The 21425-nt window shown below is 45.1% G+C and overlaps 1 protein-coding gene across 1 annotated transcript in view; it reads left to right on the top strand.

Moving 5' to 3' along the window:
- LOC309560479 (olfactory receptor 5AR1-like) overlaps positions 1-21425 on the top strand; it is a gene marked incomplete at both ends in the record, with an annotated part of 50275 nt that overhangs the window by 16239 nt on the left and 12611 nt on the right. The window contains 2 exons of the mRNA XM_082264112.1: positions 14923-15086; positions 15742-15872. Coding sequence (XP_082120238.1) covers positions 14923-15086; positions 15742-15872 — 295 coding nt within the window. The remainder of the gene's footprint in view (positions 1-14922; positions 15087-15741; positions 15873-21425) is intronic.

Here is a 21425-nt window from a genome sequence, read left to right as displayed (position 1 = left end):
TTTTTTTTTATAAATGGTATTATTTGTACACAAATTATTACATTGTGTCTTATTATGCTTGTCTTTAAATAAAATTAGCATACAATTGTTACATAATTGTGTGTGATAAATTTGGAAAGTGTTTTCTTTCCTTCAGGGGATCTCAGGCTTAGGGAAGGCTCTCTTAGGATTGCAAGCTGTGCATTTAGAGCACTAGACTTGCAGAATAGGGGTTGACCAATATAGTTTTTTCAGGACAGTTACCGATTTTATGGCCGCCATTCAGGTCAATAGCCGATATCAGTTGCTGATATTCTGTACATTTAACGTTGGCTGGCATCCTGTCCTGGGTGGATGGCAGGCTGGCACCCTGCTGTGTGTGTGGGTGGCTGGCTGGCACCCTGCTGTGGGTGGCTGGCTAGCTGGTTGGCACCCTGCTGTGGGTGGATGGCTAGCTGGCTGGCACCCTGCTGTGGGTAGGTGGGTGGCTGGCTGGCATTCTGTTGTGAGTGGCTGGCTGGCACCCTAATGTGGGTGGCTGGCACCCTGCTGTGAGTGGCTGGCTGGAACCCTGCTGTGAGAGGCTGGCTAGCACCCTGCTGTGGGTGGGTGGCTGGCATCCTGCTGTGGGTGGGTGGCTGGCTCGGACCCTGCTGTGGGTGGCTAGCTTGCTGTCACCCTGCTGTGGGTGGCTGGCTGGCACCCTGCTGTGGGTGGGTGGCTGGCTGGCACCCTGCTGCAGGTGGCTGGCTGGCACCCTACTGTGGGTGTGTGGCTGGCTGGTACCCTGCTGTGGGTGGCTGTCTGGCTGGCACCCTGCTGTGGGTGGGTGGCTGGCTAATACCCTGCTGTGGGTGGATGGCTGGCTTGCACACTGCTGTGGGTGACTGGCACCCTGCTATGGGTGGGTGTCTGGCTGGCACCCTGCTGTGGGTGTCTGGCTGGCACCCTGATTTGGGTGGGTGGCTGGCTGGCACCCTACTATGGGTGACTGGCTGGCACCCTGCTGTGACTGGCTGGCTGGCACCCTGATGTGGATGACTGGTTGGCACCCTGCTGCGGGTGGGTGGCTGGCTGGCACCCTGCTGTGGATGGCTTGGTGGGTGGCTGGCACCCTGCTATGGGTGGGTGGCTGGCTGGCACCCTGCTGTGGGTGGCTGGCTGGCACCCTGATTTCGGTGGGTGGCTGGCTGGCACCCTGTTGTGGGTGACTGGCTGGCACCATGCTGTGGCTGGCTGGCAACCTGATATGGATGGCTGGTTGGCACCCTGCTGTGGGTGTCTGGCTGGCACCCTGATTTGGGTGGGTGGCTGGCTGGCACCCTACTATGGGTGACTGGCTGGCACCCTGCTGTGGCTGGCTGGCACCCTGATGTGGATGACTGGTTGGCACCCTGCTGTGGATGGCTTGGTGGGTGGCTGGCACCCTGCTATGGGTGGGTGGCTGGCTGGCACCCTGATTTCGGTGGGTGGCTGGCTGGCACCCTGCTGTGGGTGACTGGCTGGCATCATGCTGTGGGTGACTGGCTGGCACCATGCTGTGGCTGGCTGGCAACCTGATATGGATGGCTGGTTGGTACCCTGCTGTGGGTGGCTGGCTGGCACTCTGCTGTAAGTGGGTGGGTGGCTGATGGCTGGCTGGCCTGTCCTCTCTGGTCCAGCCATTTTGTGGTGTGCACTGTCTGAGGAGAGGGAGGCAGGGAACTTTGCCCTATCCAGTTAGAAGAAGCCAGGAGTGTCTGAACATTTGCAGGCCCAGTGCGTGGGCCTGCAGTGCAAAACCTTCTGAGTCCTGGCTTCTTCTCCCTGGGCTGATGACATAATGGGCCGCCGCGGCAGAGGGAGACCAATATCGGTAATATCGGTAAGTTTGTGACCGATACCGATTCTTCAAAAAAAGTAAAATCGGCCCCTGATAATCGACCTCACTGATAATCAGTGGACCCCAAATGCAGAATATGCAATTAATTTCAAAACTCGTTACTGAACCTCTGATGTATGCTTACCTACATATTTAACAGGTACATTTACACTCTTTCATTGAGCATCACGCACACATCATTTTAGAAAGCTGAATTCCTGTAAATGTATTGTACAGTAAGAAGTGTTCTGTACCTGTGTTCATTAATGCTGCCAGTCAGACAAAGGTAATCCAATATTGTGATTCTCCCACACACTGACAAGCAATCACAATCTCTATTCAGACCATTTGGGCATGTGGCAAAAAAAGGCTGCAGTGTCACTTTTCTCCAAATTCCCTTCCCAAGACATAATCATTTTAAAGATAACCAAAAATGAATGGTAAGGCTGTGGAGGTTGAAGGGAAGACTCAACTTTCAATTTTGTTGAAAACGTGATATTATAAAACTTATTTATAATATATTGTTACTACACAAGCCTTTTTGCAATCAATTGTATTTAAAAAAACATTCTACAATTCAGTGTACAGCCAGCCAGTGCCGGGACGGGGTAATTTAGAGCCCATGGCGAACATGCCAAACCGCACCCCCCCCTAGATGTATGAGCTTTATGTGTCAGCAAAAATTCCCCCACAAAAAAACTGAGCACTAATATGTATGCTTACCCCGTGAGCATAAATTCCTCCTCCTCCAAATACAAATCTGCCCCCTGCTGAAATCCCCCTAACAGCACAAATCTTTGCCCCCCGCATCCCCAAATTCCTCCCACTCAAATGACCCCCCCAAAAAAAAAATGTACTCCAACATAGCACAAATCCTCTACAGCTATAATTTCCTCTCCTAGTACACATCTCCTCCCCCACTTCCCATTTCCCCCTCCCAGCACAAATTCCCCCCAAATATCTCCTTCCTAGCACAAATCTTCCCCCTATCCTCCACTCAACACAAATTCTACTAAATCACCATTCTTAGCTCCCCCCCCCGAAACTTCCTCTCCTAAAACAATACTTACCCTACCAACACAAACCCCCTCCCCCCAATCTCCTTGTGGAGCCCCCTATCACATGATACCACAGTGCCCAGGTCAGCTGCCACTCCTCCCATCACCTTGTCACAGCCCTACAGCAGGCTACAGTATGTATTTTGTGAAGCTAGAGGAAAATGCCATGATAAAAATGCTAGACAGGGGCTTCTCTTAACCACTTAAGCCCCCTAAGATTTTACCCCCTTCCTGACCAGGGCCTATTTTGCGATTCGGCACTGCTTGAATTTAACGGATAATTGCGCGGTCGTGCGACGCTGTACCTAAACAAATTTGATGTCCTTTTTTTCCCACAAACAGAGCTTTCTTTTGGTGGTATTTGATCACCTGTACGATTTTTTAATCATGCGCTATAAACAAAAAAAGAGCGACAATTTTGCAAAAATAACAATATTTTTCTCTTTTTTTTATATGAAATTCCCAAAAAAAAAATTAAAAAATCAAAATTTTTTAACATTTTAGGCCAATTTGTTTTATGCTACATATGTTTGGTAAAAAAAATTGCAAAAAGCGTATTTTGATTGGTTTGCGCAAAAGTTATTGCGTTTACTAACTAAGGGAAAGATTTTTGTCATTTTTGTTGTTTTTTTTTAACGAGTAATGGCGGCGATCTGCGACATTGCAGCGGACAGATCGGACCCTTGACTGACATTTTTGACACTTTTGGGGTTACCAGTGACATTACTGCAGTAATCAGTGCTATACATATGCACTGTTACTGTAAAAATGACACTGGCAGTGAAGGAGTTAACTTTATTGGAGAGGGAGGGGTTAAGTGTGTCCCTAGGGGCGTGTTTCTAACTGTGATTGGCTGTGGCTACTAGTGTAAGAACAGAGATCAATGGTCCTACATAGTAGAACCGTGTGATCTCCATTCTTACACAGGGAAGAATGACAGGCGGCTTTGTTTACATTAGCCGCCTGCCTTTCTTCCGGGGTTAAAGAAGATCGCGAGTGCCCGGCGGACATCGGGTCCACCGGGCACACGCGCGGGGGGGGTCCATGACCGCGCGGGAGCGTGCCTCCGTCGGCGCGCGCTCGCTCCATAGAGCCTCACAGGCTAGCGACGTAGACCTACGTCGCTTTGCCTGTGAGGGGCTAGCGGCCACAGTAAATAGTTGTGCGGCAGTTGGCAAGCGGTTTACCTTCATTCTCCCGGTTCGGTAATTGGTTCTTCCTAGAAGCCTGCACAGAGCTCAGGGTTAAATAACAAGCATTCCCAGTATATCTGTTAATTTTTTCCTTTAATTTAGATTTTTTTTTATATATTTATAAATTATTATTATAACATTATGAGATTAGACAGACTTGAAACATTTTTAAATATTACTGGCAAGACTTGTGAGTGTATGTACAGATAAGGGTTAGTGGTAACATTCAATAAAACTCTTATAATTGTAAGATGAATTGTTTTAATGTGGAGTTTCAAGTTAAATGGCAAGGCCATCTGTAGTTGATCTTCCACTTTTATGTAGTTGCTGACTGGTTGAATCATGTTCAGACAGTTCTCTGTTTCGGATTTAGCAGGGATTTTCTCCAGAATTCATAGTACTAACTAGCTGCAGTCATTATAAAGCACGATTGCTGGTGTGAAGAGAAACTGCTGCCCATTCTACATACAACCAGCAGAATGAGAATATACAAAGCCATATATTAAGTAAAAAAAATGAAAAAGTTCCACAAAGGAATATTTTTTTTTCTTTTTTGGGTCACCTTAAGGTAGTATTTTAAGTGATTTTAACTTTTTTGTTATTTTATTAAATGTAGAGAATTGCCATAAGTTGCCCAAGGCAGGATCAACTGGATGTTACCATGCCTAATTGCTTTACAACTGTTGAGCTATTGAGACTATTACTAAAGAAGCTGGAAATCTTCACACAAGTGTCTGAATATTCACATCAATTTTCCATGACATGAAAAGCAAGTTGCTATGATCCTATTTTACCTTCACATGATTGGATAATTAAAGTGAATATTCAAAGATATCCCACTATAGTTAACCAGTTGCCGACCGCCTCCTGAATATTTACTGCGGCAGGCTGGCTCGTACAGGCAAAGCGTCGTAGGGATACGTCGCTCGCCTGGGAGGGGCTAGGGGGGAGCGTGCGCCGCCGACGGCGCGCTCCCGCCCCCACTCGGCAGCGGGGGAGCCGATGCGTGTGTCAGGCGGCTCCGACTGCTGCCTGACACTCTCGATCGTTCCCCGCTGAGAGAGAAGAACAGTCAGCTGTTGTAAACACAGCCGACCGTCCTTCTCCCTGAAATGATCACAGAGCCCATGTAATCCTTCTATATAGGATCGCATGTCTCTGTGTTCATTTCACAAGTTTAACCCCCATACAGTTAGAATCACTCCCCTAGGGTCACATTTAACCCCTTGATCACCTATACTGTTAACCCCTTCCATGCCAGTGTCATTATTACAGTAACAGTGCATATTTGTAGCACTAATTACTGTAGAAATGTCACTGGTACCCCCAAAAGTGTCAAAAATGTCAGTCAGGGGTCCGATCTGTCGGTCGCAATGTCGCAGTCCTGCAAAAAGAATCGCAGATTGCCGCTATTACTAGTAAAAAAAAAAAAACATTAAAAATGACATAAATCTTTCCCGTAGTTAGTAGACGCGATAACTTTTGCGCAAACCAATCAAAATACGCCTAGTGCAATTTTTTTTTACCAAAAATATGTAGCAGAAAACAAATTAGCCTAAAATGTTAAAAAAAATTTTGATTTTTAATTTTTTTTTTAATGAGAATGTCATTTGGCAGAATGTGAAATATATATATATATATTTTTTTTTCAAAATTGTCGCGATTTTTGTGTTCATAGCACAAAAAATAAAAAATGCACAGCTGATCAAATACCACTAAAAGAAAGCTCTATTTGTGGGGAAAAAAAAGGATGTCAATTTTATTTGGGTACAGCGTTGCATGACCGCGCAATTGTCCATTAAATAACGCAGTGCCGAATCACAAAATAGGGCCTGGTCATTAAGGGGGCAAATCCTTTCAGTCTTAAAGTGGTTAAACAAACCAGTCTAAAAAGCTGTGGGTTTATTTATTATAATTGGTTATATCTAGCAACTTTCGGATCAAATTTATAATAAATTCCATTTTAAAACTGGAGTTCCTTTTTAAAGCACACCTATGGGTGACATTGGGCAACTACATCCTGAACAACATCCTGTACTTCCTGAACAATTTTTGGTGTAATTTATGGATTTTTGGCTGCTAATCACAAAAGAAATCTGTAATTTAACCTACCATGTGCCATTTATAGAAATCTTCTGTTTTTGTAATTTGAGATACTTGTTGGCTATGCAGCACACATACATAAAAAAAAACCCATAAAACTGTTGTTGAAGAAGATCTAGTACACCAGGTAGAACTGGAATATCTGTGGAGATCTAATAGGTGTGTCTCTGCTTCTTGGAAAGCAGCTCAGGAATACCAAGCACATAGTTGCCAACATTTAAAAAAGATTTCCAGGTACACTTTGCAGCACAGCTATCAATTACCACACCCGCTTCCCTGAAGCTCCACCCACTCTGCATAATTAATCTCGCCTACTTATCAGATTATAGAGTCTACTCAATATAGAGAGAATTACAGGAAATTAAAAAGGGAATTTCAAACTTAAGGCCACAGTAGCAGAGTTGGAATAAGTCTCCCATTCAGCTGCACTACTTCTGCCTAACATTTATGGGCAGACTGATTAACAGGCGCTTCCAGGGACAATATAAATTACCTGGGACAGGCTCCTATTTTCAGGGACTGTCCCTGGAAAAAAGGGACAGTTGGCATGTATGCAAGCACTGTTGTTACATATGCATATGGGACAGCCCTGCAAGACTCACATTATATTACATTATATTAAAAAAGAAAGAGCCATTCCAAATAAACTGTATTCCAGGACAGAAAATGTGGCATATATATAATTTGATGAAAAATTTTGTTAAAGCAATGAACAAGGTAGGTGAAGGTTTTTGTTGTGCTATAATTAAGGAAGGCATTTTGTTCTTTCACACATTAGATACGTCAACAATGACAAGGGGTTTCAAAATCTGTTAATGGGGCCAGACAAAATTGCTCGGAAAGCATTTAAGGATGTCGCTGAGAACTTTTGTGGCACCTTCAGAGTGCCAAACTACATTCAACTGGTTGACAAACTTCATACAAGACCATGAAGGGCAAAATGTCACTAAAGATACATGTTCTGTATTTACACTTGGACTTCTTTCCTGAAAATATAGCTACAATCCTTGGTAAATGGTTTGACAAGGACATTGCAACAATGGAAAGATGGTATCAGGTCCACTAGAATCCATCAATGCTGGCAGACTATTGTTGAACACTGTAGTGAGATATGCCGAGGACACGTACAAACAAAAAATAGCAGCAAAACACTTGAAGCCCTGTAGAACTCATGCAGTGCATTGGAAACATTTGGGGGATTAAATTCATCATAGCCATCAGAAGTCAATTTCACATTTTTCAAGATTCCTGTGTGATACAGTCAATCTGAAATTATATTTGAGTTCAAGTTAAAGGGGTCTTTAAGGAAGAATCCTCCTCCAATCTTTATTTTTTTTCCAACAGATAATGTACAACTTCCATCTCTCCAAATGGAAACACCCAGAGCATAAGCAACTTATCAGCAGGCCCAGGTATTTGCAAGTGAGTGGATGGAAATATGTCTATGGATAAGAAAATACAATAGCATCTTTCAGAAAGTTTATAGGCATTTTTGGAGGGATGCAAGCAGCATTGGAGAAGGACACCTCTACAAATCAAGTATGAGATGAAACCTTGTACTCTCAACCACAACTGTAGTTCTTGGCTTATGCAGTTTACCTACAGGTTTACCTCAAAGCATATGATGATGTCTGCAAGGGGGGTGGTGGCAAGGTCAAATGGAGACCACAGGCAGAGACCATTTCAGCTGTTTGATTCTTGCTTGGAGTTCTGCTGTAAGGATCCTTCTCAGCTAGATACATTGTAGTCACTGCTAATATGTAGCATTTGTAACTTATATCTGTAGTTATGTGCAAGTACCTTCCTCATGAAAACAATATACACCTTTATTTGGGGAAAATTAATGTTAATAAATGGTTAATTCCTTTACACTCTCACCTGAACTCCTCTCAACAATGAAAAATGATATGTACAGACCATATGTGCAGACAAATAGAGATGTCCCAAACTATTCGCCGGCGAACAGTTCCCGGCGAACATCGCTTGTTCACATTCGCCACGGCGGGCGAACATATGCGATGTTCGGTCCGCCCCCTATACATCATCATTGAGCAAACTTTGACCCTGTACCTCACAGTCAGCAGACACATTCCAGCCAATCAGCATACCCTCCCTCCCACACCCTCCCACCTCCTATAAAAAAGCAAGGGCAGCATCCATCTTAGATTCATTCTGAAGCTGCAGTGTTAGTTAGAGCAGGGAGAGTGCTCCTGCTGCTGAATTAACCACTTGTCACGTTGAGGGTACTGTGGCAAAGTGGCTCGTTATTGTCCAGCGACGTAGACCTACGTCGCTGGACTCCTCCCCTTGTGGGCAGCGCGCGCACGCCGCCGGAGGCTCGTTCCCGCTGTATTCAGACACAGGGCTAGGGGAGGAGAGGTGGTGATCACCGCCGCTCTTCCCCGATTATCGGGGATCGAGTGTAGAGATCCGCCCGCTTTGTGTAAACAAAGCGGGTGGATCGCCTAAGTGACAGGCAGTCACAGATTACATGATTCAGCATAGCTGAACCTGCGATCTGTGCCTGTGTCACTCAGTCACCTCCCCCCACACATGTCAGTAAGCACCAGGCATACATTAACCCCTTGATCACCAATAAAAGTTAACCCCTTCCCTGCCAGTGTCATTTTTACAGTAACAGTGCATATTTATAGCACTGATTACTGTAGTAATGTCACTGGTACCCCCAAACGTGTCAAAAATGTCAGTTAGGGGTCCGATCTGTCCGCCGCAATGTCACAGTCCCGCAAAAAAAATCGCAGATCGCCGCCATTACTAGTTAAAAAAAAACAATAAAAATGACATACATTTCCCGTAGTTAGTAGCTGCAATAACTTTTGCGCAAACCAATCAAAATACGCTTATTGCGATTTTGTTTACCAAACATATGTAGCAGAAAACAAATTGGCCTAAAATTTTAAAAAATTTTTTGATTTTTACATTTTTTGGGGGGGAATTTCATATAAAAAATGTGAAAAATATTGTTATTTTTTTAAAATTGTCGCTCTTTTTTTGTTTATAGCGCAAAAAGTAAAAATCGCACAGGTGATCAAATACCACCAAAAGAAAGCTCTATTTGTGGGAAAAACAAAGACATACATTTAATTTGGCTACAGCCTTGCATGACCGCGCAATTGTTCGTTAAAATAATGCAGTGCCGAATCGCAAAATATGGCCTGGTCAGGAATGGGGTAAAATCTTCCGGTCTTAAAGCGGTTAAAAATACGCTCATTGAGAATTTTTTTGCCAAAGACATGTAGCTAAATACATTTTGGCCTAAATATATGACAAAAAATGAATATATTGGATATTTTTTAACTGTCAAAGTAGAAAAATATTGTTATTTTTTCAAAATTGTCACTTTTTTTTTATTAATATCGCAAAAAATGAAAAGCGCAGAGGTGATCAAATACCACCAAAAGAAAGCTCTGTTTGTGGGAAAAAAAGGACGTAAATTTTGTTTGGGTACGGCATGACCGCGCAATTGTCAGTTAAAGTCGCACAGTGCCGAATCGCAAAAAGTGGCCTGGACGTAAAGCAGAAAAATCCTCCGGTGGTAAAGTGGTTAATAGCTAGGCCAATATTCTGTGTCTACTCCTGCTGTAAGGACAGCGTCCTGACAGCACCCCAAAAAGCCCTTTTTAGGGCTGGTACATCAGTCTGCTTTTTATTTTTTATATATATTGCAGTTGCCTGCCCGTGTGTGAGAGGCCACAGGGCCACAGACTGTACTGTGTGCACACCACTCATATAGGGTGGCACAGTACCTTGCACGCATAGTATCACTAATATTCTGAAGCTTCCGTGTTAGTTAGAGCAGGGAGAGTGCTGCTGCTGCTGAATTAATAGCTAGGCCAGTGTTCTGTGTCCACTCCTGTCCTCAAAGACTCATCTGCCGTAAGGACAGCGTCCCGACAGCACACCAAAAAGCCCTTTTTAGGGCTTGTACATCAGTCTGTTTTTTTTTATATATATATATATATATATATATATATATATATATATATATATATATATATATTGCAGTTGCCTGCCCGTGTGTGAGAGGCCACAGGCCCACAGACTGTACTGTGTGCACACCATTCATATAGGATGGCACAGTACATTGCACGGCGCCCGCGCAGTGCCCCAAATTAGAAGTAAGAGGACCAACCAACCATCTTTTTCCATCTCCCGGTTCCTAAAATTTATTCCATACAACGGCCCCTGATAGGAGACATAACAGGGATTAAACTGATAAGAATAGTACTACTTAACACACCACTCATATAGAGTGGCACAGTACATTGCACGGCACACGCGCAGTTCCCCAAATTGGAAGTAAGAGGACCGATCAACCATCTTTTTCCATCTCCTGGTTCCTAAAATCTATTCCATACACCGGCCCCTGATAGGGGACAAAACAAAGATTAAACTGGTAAGAACAGATTTTTTTAATTAAAAAAAAAGAGGACAGCCTCTGCGGAGCTGGGTATTTTTTGGCCGCGTTACTGGACGCTCATGCACAATGGCTGTAGGCTCATGCGTCCTTTTGCGGAGGTGACAAACCTGGTCAGTCAAACCCAAGGCAACATCATCGACCTTATCCCATATGCGTTTTTTCTGGAGCGTGCCCTGCGAAGAGTGCTGGATCACGCCGTAGATGAGCATGAATAGGAAGAGTTGTGGTCACCATCACCACCAGAAGCAGCCTTGTCGTCGTCGATTGCTGGACCTGCGGCAATGCAGAGAGAGGAGTCTGAAGAAGAGGAGTCAGAGGAGGAAGGTGGCTTTGAGGAGGGGGAAGACCAACCACAGCAGGCATCCCAGGGGGCTTGTTGTCACCTTTCGGGGACCCTTGGTGTTGTACGTGACTGGGTGGAGGAAGAGACCTTCAATGACGTCAGTGAGGATAAGGAACGGGACATGGCTAGCTTGGTATCCAACCTTGTCCTGTTTGCGGTTGTTTGCGGTGCGTTAAACGGGGAGTTTGGTCTGTCAGAGTTTGTTCTGTCAATGTGAAGCGGGCGTAACCCTTACACTAGAATGTCGTAAAAACAGCGCTACCAGTACCAGGAATGTGAATTAATCAATATATCGATAATAAAACCATCCAATAATGATAAATAAATGATAAAATCATCCAATAATTATGTATAATAAAGTGCACTAGTGGTAAAAAAAAGTGTAACAATTCATACATATAAAAGTGCAATGGAATCAAAAATTAATTATGGTGCTAATAGTGCAAAGGTGCTGAATAAAGTGCAGTCCAAAATAGTCCACTCAAAGTTTCATAAAGTGCTGAATAAAGGTGCTTGGAGTGCTCCACACGGTGACAAGGTGCTTCAAAAGACCCTTTTGGGGATCCACTCACCAGACTTTTATGGTAATCAAGCCTCAAATAAGCAGTGGTTTTCCAGCATAATACAGCCCATAGGGATGGATGGGTCAACAAGCCTCCAACCTTCAACTACAGTCCCCCCTCAATCAGGCACTCCTGTCTTCTATACTTCTCTGTTTTTATGACATTCTATTTTTTCTTGATTTTTACCTAAGTGAGCAGCAGCTGCAGGTAGCACTGTTTTTTTGTTTTTGTTTTTAGCGCGGGTTTTAATTTAAAAACATTTTTTGCACGTAACTCTTATGGACCATACACACTATAAGATTTTCTGAAGACTTTTTCCTTTAGATTTACCAAAACCATATAATATGAGGTCAAACCTAAACACTTTCAATCTGGCAGGCCCTTGCACTACATAGAAAAGGTAAATCTGAAGGAAATCTAACCACAAAAGTTGGATAGTGTGTATCCAGCTTAACACTACCCGATCGATACAACATCATACCTGATCGTATACACACACTGGATGTTATTCCAAACAATTTAGGAATGTTAGGTGATTTATGCCCTTTATGGATTAAAACCCGACTCTGCGTCAACTACGTAATTTTCCATGGGAGTTTTGCCATGGATCCCCCTCCGGCATGCCACAGTCCAGGTGTTAGTCCCCTTGAAACAACTTTTCCATCAATATTGTGGCCAGAAAGAGTCCCTGTGGCTTTTAAAATTCGCCTGCCTATTGAAGTCTCTGGCAGTTCGCCCGGTTCGCCCGTTTGCGAACATTTGCGGAAATTCGTGTTCGCCGTTCGCGAACTGAAAATTTTATGTTTGCGACATCTCTACAGGCAAATGCAACCGCTCACTGTCCAGCCTGCCAAATACTGACACAGTGCATTTGCTCTGGTGTTCTGTCATTCTCTGAAAATGTTGCATTTTGGCCACTGGGTATGTTTTTCTTTTGCTGAGCTAAGAAGTTCACAAACAAAAAATATTTCCCAGTACACTTACTAGCTAGCCAGCAAAAAAAACAAAAAAAAAACCCCAAATTATCCTCGTCTAACAGTTCACATTAAAAACAGCGGGTTTTGTTTGCACACATTTGAAAGTTTGCGTGTAAGCCCCAGTGCCTATGTTAAGGATCCTCTGCATATTGCAGTCCTAACTCTCCAAGTCTCCAAGTTGGAGCAATTAAAGTGATTGTAAAGTCTCCTTTTTTTTTCTTTTAAATAAAAACCTTTTCATACTTACCTGCTCTGCGCAGTGGTTTTGCAGAGAGCAAAGCTCCGTGTATTCATTCAGACATGGAGCTGCCATTCAGCCCCACCCCCTCTCTCTCCTGATTGGCTTACTGAGTTTGACTGACAGCAGCGGCACCGTTGCTGTGTCTCGGCCAATCAGGAGAGAATCCCAGACAGCAGAAGCATTTGTGGACATCTCTAGATAGAGATGAGGCTCAGGTAAGTATTAGGGGGCTCAAAGGGCTGCTGCACACAGGGGGCTTTTTATCTTAATGCAAAGAATGCATTAAGATAAAAAAGCTGGGGCGCATGCGAGGCTTCCGGACATGGCGGACGCACATTAGGTGAGCTCTGGACACCGCTGACTCTCCGCCGCTCCTCATCAGCTATTAAACGCTTCTCAATCTCCGGGAGTGAGCTGCCTGACCCTCTGACACCTCTGGAAGCCCCCATGGGAAAGATTGGTCAGCAGAGACAGGGGTAATTGAAGAGACAAGGACTCACTGCTCAAGGTGGTGTAATTGCCTGATGACTCACACCGGTGCATGCCCCGGCTCGCCTCCGTAAAAACTTGATAAAGGAAAAGGAATTGGCAGCACTCCAGGTTGAGTCAAAATCCAGATTTATTGACTGGACATCCAAATTATGACAATCGTGACAAGGTAGACGCGTTTCACACACTGACTGTGTGCTTAATCATTACAAAGAAAAATGGATATAACATCTCAATATATACACACACAAAAATCCAATCATCAATTAAAAAACAGGTGATACAAATAAGGGGTAAACCATTTTCCTAATTACATACACAGACCAAACGATATATGTACAATAAAAACAATTATTTCGAACAATATGGTTTTTATGACAAAATAAACACATATGATCCTGTGTATATATGCATCAACCGGTCACCCATAAAAACAATTACAATCATATCGGGGTGACCCTCCTCGAACTATATATCTCTCTCCGGTCACCCCGATATGATTGTAATTGTTTTTATGGGTGACCGGTTGATGCATATATACACAGGATCATATGTGTTTATTTTGTCCTAAAAACCATATTGTTCGAAATAATTGTTTTTATTGTACATATATCGTTTGGTCTGTGTATGTTATACGATCGATTTTCTTCTGACCCATACAACTAATATGCACAAATAGATTCATATATTTGACAATTTTTTTTTTAAAATTGAAAATTTAATAACAAACTATTTCATAGTTTTATATTCACATAATCGGATTGTACAGATATCAATATATATATTCACTATTCCTTGAATTTTTGTATATTTTCTGTGCATTTTTTTGCGCTTTTATTCTCATTTTATAATTGACACATATTATTAAACAATGGTAATTTTATCCATATGTTTAATCACAATACATTTAATTTTCACACATAGTTTATACATATTTAGATTTTATCAGATTTTTTGCATTTATATATATTTTTTCATACACAATTGTGTCATAGCATTCACATTTGATTTTTCACTGGTTTCACATAGATGTTTTATGGGTCTATCCGTGTCCTCGGTAATTAGGAAAATGGTTTACCCCTTATTTGTATCACCTGTTTTTTAATTGATGATTGGATTTTTGTGTGTGTATATATTGAGATGTTATATCCATTTTTCTTTGTAATGATTAAGCACACAGTCAGTGTGTGAAACGCGTCTACCTTGTCACGATTGTCATAATTTGGATGTCCAGTCAATAAATCTGGATTTTGACTCAACCTGGAGTGCTGCCAATTCCTTTTCCTTTATCAGAGACAGGGGTACACAGCGCAGTTGGAGTCCCGCACTCAGGCCGCCATGGACCGCTTCGTTACTAGGCCGCAATCCCCGGCCTCAATTTCACAGGCGGATCCCTTTTCAGCGATGGATCCACTGCTGGGGACTGAGAACTCTTCGGACCCCCCACCTGTGCATGCAGCGGCTCGAGCACCCTCGGCCCCCTAACAACGCAGCAGATATTAACCCCTGACATTCTGGACGAAAAACTCCAGGTACTGCTTCTTCAGATCACCCGTAACATCGCTGCAGAGGTGGGTAAACTGTCAGTGGAGTTAAGGGGGGAGATTGCACAGATTGGGGAATGTACAGATACTCTTGAATCTAAGTTTGATGATTTAATATAATATGTGCAAGTTTTGGAAGAACATTCCTCTATGAAACATTCAGTCTCCCAGATGCAGTTACAGCAGAAGGATCTGGAGAATCGCGAGAGACGCCAGAATCTGCGCTTTAGGGGCATACCCAAAACTGTGGGAGACAATAACCTTCGCCCCTTTCTGCTGGGCTTGTTTAACAATGTAGCTCCTAATATTGTGGACATAGACTGGCGCTTAGATCGGGCTCACAGATCTCTAGGCCCCAAACCAGGTGCGAGACCTAGGGACGTTATAGTCTGCTTCCATTACTATGATAGAAAGGAGGCTCTGACCCTGGCGACCCGTAATAAATCTCAAGTGGAATATAAAGGCACAAAATACAAATCTTTAATGATTTATCTCCCATCACTCCAACACTGGGTCCCTTATTATTGGGGATTTCCGTTTCGACTGGTGGTCACCAAAGATGGCTCCCAACATAACATGCGAGACCTTCATGAAGCAGAGGCCTTTATCAGGGGCCTAGGTCTCCCACCGCTGCCTGAGGAGGATTTTCTCCTTCACCAACAGCCCCCGGGTCATCCTGTGCCGGTCACCCTGGGTCGTATTTGGACCCCGCAGCGGAAGCCTAACGACACCCCACAACGCCCGCAATTTCCCAGATTCCCACCTTGAACAGCTGCAAGTCAAGTGAAGATCCATGAGTTTATGTCTCCAGGCACTTATCGTTGGATTTGTCTGCCTCTGCAGTACCATTGAAGTTTTTCCTTGCCAGCCTGGCCAGGTTGGCATACCTTTCCCCTCCCATGGGTTTTTTTACTAGTTCAAAAGCTCTGCAGTTTTTATTTTTCTTCAGCTGGAGAGCCGGTGGGGTCCTTCCCTGCTGGAGTTTTACCCCCTGGAAGCTCCCATGTTGCCCTTTTTGCCCACGGGCCGCGGCCTGGGTTCCCTGGGATTTCGAAATATAGAGCTGGTGGTGGTGACATTGTACGTTGGTTCCTATAACTGACACCAATGACCCTGCATTAAAGGCACTGTGTATTGCTCTGGCACATAAAAAAAGACGTTTGAAGGACTCTGTCCTTGCTTAGTTGGATGTTTTGGATTATTTATGCAATTTATGCACTTTATTTATTTGCACTTTATGAAAGAAGGGTAACACCATCCCTGCACTACTGAAATTCTAAGAAAAATAATCTGTTTTTTTTGTGATCAACTTTAATTTATGTATAGTTGTCACTGAGGTTTTGGCAACTCTGCACAGGGAAATTCACCTGCAAAACGCACACTGCTATGCGACCAAAAGTTGTCGCTAAATACAGCAGATGTGTGTGACGCAGAGTAGCAAAGCCTTTTGCACAAGCGTTAACTTGTCACTAAGGCTTTGGCAACTCTGTGTGGTGAAATTCACCTGCAAAACGCACACTGCTATGCGACCCAAAGTTGTCGCTAAATACAGCAGATGTGTGTATCGCTGCAATGTATTTTGCACAATAGCTGACTAGCAAGCACATATACCTGCTGTAGATATATCAGCAGTGCAACATGCTCACTAGACGGAACCCTGACACTTAAAAGTATCCCTACAAAAACTAGATTATTGAATCTAACTATAGTGGTATATAGTACCCTAACTACACTGCATATCCCTTTCCTCACACTAAAAGAACAGCTCCATACAGCAGAAGATAATTTATAACTGACACTGTCACGTTCCTTGCAGACTCCTGCCCCCTCATTGGCTTTTACTGACGTTTATGGGCCAATCACGGGCTTTTAAAGCCCACTTCCTGTCCCATTGCATTCTGGGCGGTTCTGGTGACCGAATTCCAAACTTTTACCGCAAAAAGTTCGGAATTCGGCCAAATTTTTTTCATTATCAACAACTATTTTTTTTTTTTAAAACAGTGAGGTTTATTGAAACTTTTGGTACAATACAAAAATAAACCGTGCATTGAAACTTCGATCAGATTCATAACACACAGGGGTACAAAAATACAAATATACACAGTGATTAACACTTAGAAACAGAACAGACATAGTAAAAATAAGGCAGTAGTCAGTTACTTTCCTTCGGCCCAACACTCAAGCAGACAATATTGGTTTAACAGGGGCGGTCAGCATAAAGTAGTTACCCACTTCACTACTGAGCCGTATCAGGGCACTGCACCCATTTGTCCCAAATCTTATTGAACTTCTGAGGGCACCCCCTATGTTTATATAAAAGTTTATGAAATGGGATGACACTATTAATTTCCTTAATCCACAATCCTAGAGTAGGAGGAGTAGGTCTCATCCACCGCCTGGCTATCAATTTACGTGCTATAAACAAAGTTTCCTGAAGAAATATGACAGTGGATTTGGGCATCTCTCCATCCGAGTAAACCCCCAGGAGACACTCCTTGGGAGAGAGCTGTAGAGGAGACCCCATTTTGTCATGCAGAAATGTGACTACTTGTTGCCATAGAGTCTGCAATTGGGGACAGCTCCACAATAGATGAAAGAAGGAAGCATCAGGGTCTCCGCACATAGGACAAGAGGGGACCAAGTCAGGGTGATATTTGGACAGTCTAAGTGGGGTGAGATAAGCCTGGTGTATTATAAAGGTCTGAGTTAGGCGATCCGACAGTTTTGGCGACACTCTGCGGCACGTCTCCAGGGCATCCTCCCATTCGTCATCCTCCATGGCCCCCACATTGCGCTCCCAGCGGGTCTTAAGCGCAAAAGCTAAAGTGGTCGAGGAAGGTGTGTGAAGCTCAGAGTAGAACATGGAAATGAGGTGACTGGGTTCTGTACTTTTAACAATCTCAAGGGTGGTAACCGATTCTATCTCAGGAGGGCCGTCAGGGAATTGAGATCTATAGGCATGGGAGAGCTGTAAGTATCTGTAGTGCATGGGGCCCTGGAGCGCAAACTGGTCTCGCAGGGTCTCGTAAGACCGTAGACCAGTGGTCGTGGAGATATGGCTAAGGAGAAGAATACCCCTCCCACTCCATACCGACAGGTCAGGGATGGAGAGGAACTCACGCAATGTACTATTATGCCACAGAGGGGTGAATGTGTGGAATGGAGGGCACCGAAGCCTGGACGCTACCACCTCCCAGATCCGACAATAGTGATATAGAAGAGATCTGGGGCACAGGGGCTCCGGCGAGCCCCTGACGCCCCTAAGGATAACTAGGAGGGGGTCCCCGAGGGGATGAGCCCACCCAGGGCAGAGCAGGGTCAAGAAGCGTTCTCTATCCGTTTTATCTATGTGAAAGAACTGGGACAACTGAGCTGCCAGATAGTACAGATTAAAATCCGGCAGGGCCAACCCCCCTAGATTTGTAGGATTCTTGAGTTTGCGCCAGGAGATCTTGTGCCGGTTAGCACCCCAAACAAAGGTCTTGAGGAGTGATTCCATCTGCTTAAACAGCCTGTGTGGCAGATAAATAGGAGAGTGCCATACAACATAGAGAATTTTGGGAAGGAGAATCATTTTAATTAAATTGACTCTACCCATCACTCCCAGAGGTAATTTGGACCATACTTGAATTTTAGCCTTAAGCAGAGGGAACAAGGGTTGAACGTTATCCGGGACATAATCTGCTGAGCTAGCTGTCACCTGAATCCCTAAGTATTTAATGCGGGATACACATTGTAGGGCCGGGTTTGCGGGGGCGATCGCCTGCGGGCTCTCGTCAAGCGGGAGAATTTGTGACTTATCCCAGTTTATCTGAAAACCGGAGAATCGTCCGTACCGTTCAATTAAAGAAAGGGCTGTGAGCAGGGATTCTCGAGAGTCTTCCAAATATAACAAAGTGTCATCAGCATACATGCTGATTTTCTCCTCAAGCGGTCCCTTACGTAGGCCACGAATCCCGGGATGTGCTCTAATGGCCATCGCCAGGGGTTCCGCGGCCAGGGCATACAGCAGGGGGGAGAGGGGGCACCCCTGTCGAGTGCCACGGGATAAAGGGAAGGCGGTCGACTGCCAGCCGTTGGCCAGGACCCTAGCTACCGGGGCGCTATATAGAAGTTTGACCCACTTAATAAAATTAGGTCCAAAGCCGTATCGGTCCAGGCAGGTCCATAGAAATGGCCACTCTACCGAGTCGAATGCTTTAGCCGTGTCCAAGGAGACCACCACCCTGCCACCCATTCCGTCGTGTTGTGCCTGGAGATTCATGAATAACCGGCGAAGGTTAAACGAGGTGTTCCTCCCAGGCATGAACCTGGCCTGGTCCGAGTGTATGAGCGAAAGGATCACCTTGTTAAGACGGAGGGATAAAATTTTCGCAAGGATTTTAGTGTCTACTGGGAGCAAAGAGATGGGACGGTAAGACTCTGGGGCGTGTAAGTCCTTGCCCGGCTTGGGAATAAGCACAATTAGCGCCTCCCGCATAGAAGGGGGCAGGGCTGCATCTTTGAACAGAGATTGAAACAAAGCCAATAATTTAGGAGAAAGGAGTTCCGAATATTGGGAGAAGAATTCCCTAGATCGGGGGGCCTTAGATCTAGGGAACTTGGACACGGCTGCTGCAATCTCCTCCACAGAAATGGGTGCCTCGAGGGTCGCCAACTGGTTGGGTGTCAAAGTGGGAAAGTCAATAGAGTCCAGAAAGTCATGCATGTCAGTGCAGTCAGCGGGGGCCCTAGAGGTGTAAAGTGTACTAAAAAATGATCGGAAACACTGTGTCACCGCAGCAGGATCAGTGATCTCATTACCCAGGTCATCCTTTAAAGTAATAACTACCGGGGGCCTATCCTCACAATGGACTAAATATGCGAGGAGTTTCCCCGCCCGCTCTCCATGTGCAAACAGATTCTGCTTCTGAAAAAACATCTTAGATTTCGCTTTCTCATATTCAAGTTGGGAAAGGACTTTAGAGGTCAATTTATACTGGGATTCATGTGTCGGAGTCGGGTCCGCCATAAAGGCCTGTTCAGCTTCAATTAGATTTGTCGTTGCCCTGGAGATCTCCTCAGCAGCCCGCGCTCTAACAGCTTTGATTTTGGAAATCATAGTGGATCTGACGAACAGTTTAAATGCCTCCCACACTGCAGCCGGGGAGGCAGTGCCCTCATTATCAGAAAAGAATTGTGTCCAGGTCCCCTCAATGTCGTTCCCATCAGACACCAAGGGGAGCCAGGCGGGATTCAGGCGCCAGGCCGGGGGAGGTCTATTGCAGGGCAAGGACAACAGTATCCAATAAGGGCAGTGATCAGACAGAGTCCGTGGGGCGAAGCCTGCCGCCAGTAACCTGGGGAGCAGGGTTCGAGACAACAATATCAGATCAATGCGCAACATAGAATGGGGTGCAGCCGAGAAACAGGAGTACGCACGCTGAGCGGGGTATTTGCTGCGCCAAGAGTCGGCCAAACCAAAGCTCTCCAACAATCGGGAGAACCTGGTCGGGGACGACCCCGGCGGCGCCTGGGAGGCGCCACCGGATCTATCCAGACCCGAGTCCATCACATTGTTAAAGTCGCCCAGCCAGATCACCGGGGCCCCCGGGCATTGTGCCATAAACGCCAATCCCTCCATTATAACCACAGCAGAGTAAGGGGGGGGCACATAGAAAGCCATCAGCAGCATCAATTCCCCATAGACTGACGTTTTGAGAAAGACATATCTACCCATTGGGTCAACCTGAGATCCTAGGAGCTGGAAATGTACCGATTTGGCCACCAGAAGCGCCACACCCCTGGAGTGCGAGCTATATGCAGAGTGCTGCACCCAGCCAACCCAGGGCCGTTTGAGAGACTGCTGTACGCGGCCCTCCAAATGTGTCTCCACCAGTACTATAATGTCAGCCCGGACACGGCGTAAAACATTAAAGACAGCCGTCCGTTTAATCTTATCGCGCATACCCCTGACATTCCACGTCAACAATTTCAATGCGGCCATGGCAGGGGTAATACGGAGCGTGGAGCGGAGGCTCCCAGGATCTCAGGCAATAAGGCCACAGAACTAACAAGTCCACGGTCATACACTAGCATTAATAAACGGCAGCAAAAGAGCAGACAGTTATTACTTGAGGTCAATGTGCATAGAACAGAAACAGTATAGAGATTGTACCAAATATAAACTGTAAACAATGGTAATACCCCAATCCCCCCTCCCTGCCCTGCACCAACCCCAACTTGTGCGGGCATGTTCCCAAACAAGTGCCTCAACCAGAACAGGCCCACATGCGACTGGTAAAGAGCAAGATCAGGAGGCCAGGGACCCCAAGGATAGTCAGCAAAAATACAGCAAAATACAACTAGGACAAGCAAGGGGGCCCGGGGGCCCAGGTCCAACAGAAGTCGCAGGGGGCAACAGGGGAGTTGGGCACAAACACACGCCTGAGCGGGTGTAGGGGGCGAAAACCAACTGGTGTATCGCTGGGTAGCAAAGCCTATGGGCAGGTGGAAATCCATAGGAAGAGAACAGAAAAATCAGTTCCATCTGTGGAGCTAGGGCGCTCCGCCGGTCAAACACAGGAGCAGTAGTGCAGGGAAATGAGGGGGGAGGGGGGGAAGGGGGATGCAAAGTCTTGAGTTCCGCAGGAT

The sequence above is a fragment of the Pelophylax lessonae genome, assembly GCF_965119305.1.
Source record: "Pelophylax lessonae genome assembly, chromosome: 7".
Classification (NCBI taxonomy): Eukaryota; Metazoa; Chordata; class Amphibia; order Anura; family Ranidae; genus Pelophylax; species Pelophylax lessonae.
The sequence above is the reverse complement of the archived record's forward strand: the minus strand, read 5'-3'. Positions and strand labels throughout refer to the sequence as shown.